General features: G+C 28.3%; 1 protein-coding gene across 1 annotated transcript; it reads right to left on the bottom strand.

Moving 5' to 3' along the window:
• Positions 1-4469: 4469 nt before the first annotated feature.
• LOC108773167 (uncharacterized) lies at positions 4470-5282 on the bottom strand. Its single transcript, XM_018538892.1, has one exon. The coding sequence runs from the start codon at positions 5280-5282 to the stop codon at positions 4470-4472; it is 813 nt and encodes a 270-aa protein (XP_018394394.1).
• Positions 5283-5737: the final 455 nt, after the last annotated feature.

The following is a 5737-nucleotide window of genomic DNA, read 5'->3' as shown; positions in this document are numbered from 1 at the left end:
GAAGAGATGCCGCGCTCGGTGTTCCACCCAGAATTTCCCTCCCACCTGCTTTTCTCTCGGCTGTCAGTCACGCGAAATCTTCGTTCGTGTGTATATCTTCCAGCGAGATCACTGCCGCTTTTATATATTCAACGTTATTTTCGCGAATACCAGCTTTCTCTGTCTTTCTTTCTTTCTCTTTCTTCTCCAAATACAGAATAAACGTTTCTTCATATTGTCACTCCGATAACACGCCAATCAATCTTAAATCATAACTTTTTAACGTACTCGACGACTGTCACATCATATAAAGGAATTCCTTGAGTGTGAATTCCTCGGCGGAGCTCTTGATTGAGTTTTATTTTTCTTCCCACCATTTACAATCATATTTTTATTCTCTCCAAGTTTTTTTTACTATTCTAGGCTTTTAAAAAGAGTGCAAAAATTCAGAGTTACTTTTCAATATCTCCATAACATTATTAAATAGTTTTTTAACCAGATGTTTTGAGAAGGAGAACCGGACTGCGCTCTCCTTTATCTTCGAGAAACTTGAAAGTGAAATTTTGCTTTTGTTAAAAAGGACCTAGATTACAGATAGAGAGAGGATAAATATATCGAATAATTTAAATTATAGAAACCTAGAAACACTTATTCTTTCTTTTATTCACCACGATATTAAAAACCAAATCTTATAAGATATGAAAATAGAAAAAATGTGCATAAAATTATTATTAAAAAAAGATATAAAAGAAAGATCATAAGAGAAAATAAAAATTTTTAATAACAAAATTTATGTATGTATAATGAGACTTTGGATCATTTCATTTCGTACAGAAAAACACATCTCTATCTCTCGCTTCACCGTTACTTTTATACAGGCGAGGGCTTTAGCTTTTATACAGCATGTTATTTTTCTGTTATATGAGTGCACATGAAGAGTGACACACTGCGGTGTTTACGAGCGCCCGTTTGGAAGCACAAAATATACATGAAGCCCTCAAAATTTGCGAGTGACGTCCTTATATAAACTCATACCGAATAGTATATAGCGATAAGAATGCGGATATGTGTGATGAATTTGAAATAGAAGATTTATCGCGCTCTTGAAATCTTGCGGCGAGGAAGCTTACATGTAACGGAAATGCGAAATAGTTGACACATTGCTTGTCATGTATGAAGTAATACTATATATACCTAATTTACGTGGAAATTACTGTATAAAATTTTATCACAAACTTTTATATAAATAAACATTATCTCGTAAAATAAATCAGATCACTGTATTAATCAAAATCCATTCAGTTAATATCTAGTCAAGTTGATAGCCGAATATGATATAATCTTTGTCTGCAATATTAACGTCTATCTGAAATAATTATTTGATTAGCATGTAAGAGAGACACTCTCAGTTTAATTAGGTCATTCTCATATTTGCTATTTGTAGATATGCGATTCATAATTTCGTTCTTCAATTCGAAAGTGACAAAGAAGATACATAAGGAATATCATGGTTTTTCTTTTTTCGTTTCTTTAATATTCTCTCTCTCTCTCTCTCTCAAATTTTAAAATTATGATAGACACGACAGTATATAAATTTTTTTACGATAAATTTTCTTTGCTCGAAACATTTTCTTCTATTAGAATAATTTTTATTTTTGCAGTACAAAGCAACAATTTATGCAACAATGGATGTACATAAGAACAATTTATTTTATAGAAAGTAGATATAGACAGAATGCTTTATCTTAACCATCATTCAAAATATAATAAAAAAGAATGGTGGATTAACTTTTTAGATACTTATGACATGTACGATTCATCAATTTTTGAACAATTTTTCGAGTAAAATAATTTTAGTCTTATTTTTTATTTTATATCTAATAATAAGTCCGTAAGTTAACCATTTAAAGAAAATATACTGATTACTTAAAATACAATTATATAAAAAATTGCAGTTATATATATATATATATATCAAACGAAGTAGAAATTTATTAATTAATTATCAAAACTGGGGTTATTCAACTTTTAAATTTGTAATCTCAATAATATTTGATTATTTAATCACTAATATTAATGAATTATATGTATATAAGATATTTAATTAATATTAATAAAATTATATAACAAGAAATATTATTGTTGTAAAGTTTTAACGTATTGCTTATTATTAAAAATTATTTACTTTTATATATAAAAATAACCTTATTAATAATTTCATTTCTGTTTTCATTTTTAATGCTTCAGACGTATTAAACGTTAAATAATATCAATTTAAAAGCACAAATATTATTCGTATGTTCTCTATTTAGTTTGAAATATTTATATACAAATATTTGTAAATAAAAACGAAAAATCTAAAAAAAGATATATATCTTCTGCATGTCTGTCTACAATGTAAAATTTTTTATATTTACGTAAAACAATTTTAAAAAGCGTTAAATAGTTTTATTGTTACATAAAACAATTTTTTTTTCATTTTAAATAATAGAATATAATTTTATACAACTTTTTCTCCATATATATGTATATTAGATATATATATTATTTTAAAAGTATGATACATTATAAACAGTAAATATACGTTCTACTTGTCACTTTGTTTGTTAAATACTTAAATTGAGTAAAATAAAGATGAAAAAGAAGGCTTCATTCGTTCATGATGTTTTACGAAGCGATTCGTGCCGCATTTCGATCAGGCGAGCAATTATTTTCAAGAGAAAAACGAAGTGAAAAGTCAGAGAGAAGAAGCAGATGGTTGTCGCGGAGAAAAAACAAACGGCGAACCTATTTATGATCAACTACTCCTTGTGACGAATTAGAATATTTAAAAGCGATTTAAATATAATAATAGTATCAAACTCGTAACAGATAAACGTGTTTTTAAAATTTTATAATTAAATTAAAATCAATTTTATAGTATTAATAGAAGTAACCATCTAATCATCTATTTTGTGAAAGAGAATGTAATTTAAATGTAAAAGATACGTTTTCTGTTCCTTACACCATTTTATAGATTCAAATTCAAAGGCAATTCATTATTTCACATCAACATTTTCTATTAGAATAAGAATGAGTCCGTATACATTTTGAACTAAAATATATAGCTATTATATTTGACATTGTCAGTATGCCTCTTCTTACAATTAGTTATTTTAGATAACATCCTCTTATGTATTTCTTTATTATATAAAAATTAATACTCTGTGAATATATTGTAAAATTATATAATGTTAGATAAATTATATAATGTTAGATAAAATTATATAAAGTTAGATATTCGTTATATGCATTTAAAGTAACACAAATATGAATTAAATATATGATGAAAGAGTGTTCTCGAATTAAAATATGACTATAAAACTTTAAAACAAACAAAATTTTCCTCCAGAAGTTATTCGTAAACACTTTGTTTAAGATGCGACTTCTTAAAATACAGAATTATAAGAATAAATAATATCGAAATAACGAAGAATCGCAAAGCTTATTGTTAGTAGAGACATACAGGGGATTCGATAACTTTAATATAAAACATTTTTAATACAAATTGTAAATATAATATAATATCTTCAATATTTGAAAACATTCTATTGTTTTGTTTGTGTATCTTCCTAATCATATTCGTGTTAATACTACTAATCTTATTTATTAATATTATTAAATATTATCTATAAATAACTTAAAGACCGCGTAATAAATTATTTGTAATCACTCCCTCGCAAGAAGTTGACAATACCAGGAACTGTAGTAAGATTAACAGGTACGTAGTAATGTTACCAACAATCTAAAAAGAAAATACGATAGAATAAGTAACATATTTAATTCATGAGAGAGAAGATAAGCAATTAATCAGTTACTTGCCGCAACAAGAAGCGTTGCGTCCATATCGACACTTTTTGCTGAAAATATACTTTCGCGACGCAATATTTGCAAAGAAAACAGTTGCAACTGCAATATTAAAGCACAGAGTTAATATTAAATCGAGTAATTATAACTTAAGTAGATTTAATATACAAACAAATCGCATTGGTACCTAAAAAATTTATCGCTGAGAAAAAAAGTTGCTGTTTCAAAAAATGTTAGTTGATCATTTAAATGAAATCACGAGCTATAAAGTATTATAAATATTTGTTAATTCAAACAAATCACGAATAAAACGGTTACGCGTGGTTACTACGACTTATAGAATTGCTAATTAATTCCTTTTTTTTAGTTCTAAGAACTGTACGTAGTATGATTATAATAACCATAAGATTAGCACGTTTTAATGGCTATGGCTATTAAAATCGTTATCACATTTATCGTTATCACAATTAAATGTATTGATGAATAAAAATTATAGTTATTTCCGGTGACAACAGTAGGGTTTTGTCCGCATGTTTGAAATTACAAAATTTTTAACCTAAATAAGTAAACACTTGAACTCAATAATTGTACGAATTAAACGCATTTAGTCAAGTTAACAACTTTTTTTCATCATACAATTCAAATTACATTACCTCGTCTTTCACGTTTTCATCGTCAACGCTATTAAATACGATATGAATAGTGGTGCCGATTTCAAGAGCTTGATTCTTGCCAGTCTCGCAGGCCCATATTATCGAGGCCATTTTAAAAAATTGATATACTATGGATATCAGAAAATACCAGTACCAAAAATCTTCCTGCATTTTGCTCATAAAGTCGTTATCATCATTTATGCATTCCGTAATGTAGAAATACAGGTTGAAAGTAACCTCGCAAATAGTCAGGATTATCGTAGAGAGAAGCTGCAAACTGAAGATCAAATTCAACATATGCACTGTATTCCTGATCATTAGATACTGCTTTTCCAGAGCTTTGAGTTCCATTAGTAGGAATGGATTTCCTTGTTGATGGTATCTCGGTCTAAATAGATGCGGCACATCTTCCATCACGGGTTCCCGAAGATTCGCAAGATTATCGTTGATTCTCTTAAAACAAGCTTTTAATATACAAACACAATTCATGTATAGCATATCCATTTGAAATACCACTAAGCTGAGGTATACTGTATATAATTGGTGTAAAGGGTGAAATTGCAGCTTATTGTAACATATTGCCATTACTACTAAGACGAAAAGGAAACTAACAATATCTTTCGTGTGGATCAGTTTGGATAACTTCTTATATGTCGTCGATGGCAATTGTGAAGAGATATCCATTATTGTTTGCAGCAAACGCATTCGTGGACTGCTTAAGACGTGCGTGACGATTGTTATAAAACCGCTTAATAAATAGTAGCAATTACCATGAAGAGCTCTGGGTATGTCTGAAATATACATCCTTCCATAACTTAGCCCATAGAGCAACATAAATTGTAAAAAGCAAATCACGCAGGTAATAACAATTGACACAACATAACACGATTTGGATATTTTGAAGATCGAAGCATTGATCTTGTATGGAAATATTCCAAGAATGCGGCAAAAGATAAAGCATGGATACATTAAGGATTGAAAGTCCGTGGCTTGAAAAAGCCACCATTTCTTCAATACTTGGTCTTGGAATTTTGATAGCAAATTGAGCATGATCAGTAGAATGTCATGGGAATGTAAACATCTCAATCTTAAAAAATAACAATTATTAATTATATTGAAAATACACTGCGGTATTAATATGATTGCAACAACTTTTTTTTTTAATATAATTGTCAAGTTTCTTTTTCCTCATTGAATACGTTAACTAGATAGTTTGTCCTACTTACACGCAACAAATTTAAGTTTATAACTGCAAATAA

The sequence above is a fragment of the Cyphomyrmex costatus genome, unplaced genomic scaffold (assembly GCF_001594065.2).
Source record: "Cyphomyrmex costatus isolate MS0001 unplaced genomic scaffold, Ccosl1.0 scaffold2, whole genome shotgun sequence".
NCBI lineage: Eukaryota > Metazoa > Arthropoda > Insecta > Hymenoptera > Formicidae > Cyphomyrmex > Cyphomyrmex costatus.
This window is presented reverse-complemented; position numbering and strand designations above follow the sequence as displayed.

Bases quoted from the DNA above. Each gene is read 5' to 3' on its own strand.
- LOC108773167 (XM_018538892.1), bottom strand. From the start codon at position 5,282: ATGTATATTTCAGACATACCCAGAGCTCTTCATGGTAATTGCTACTAT.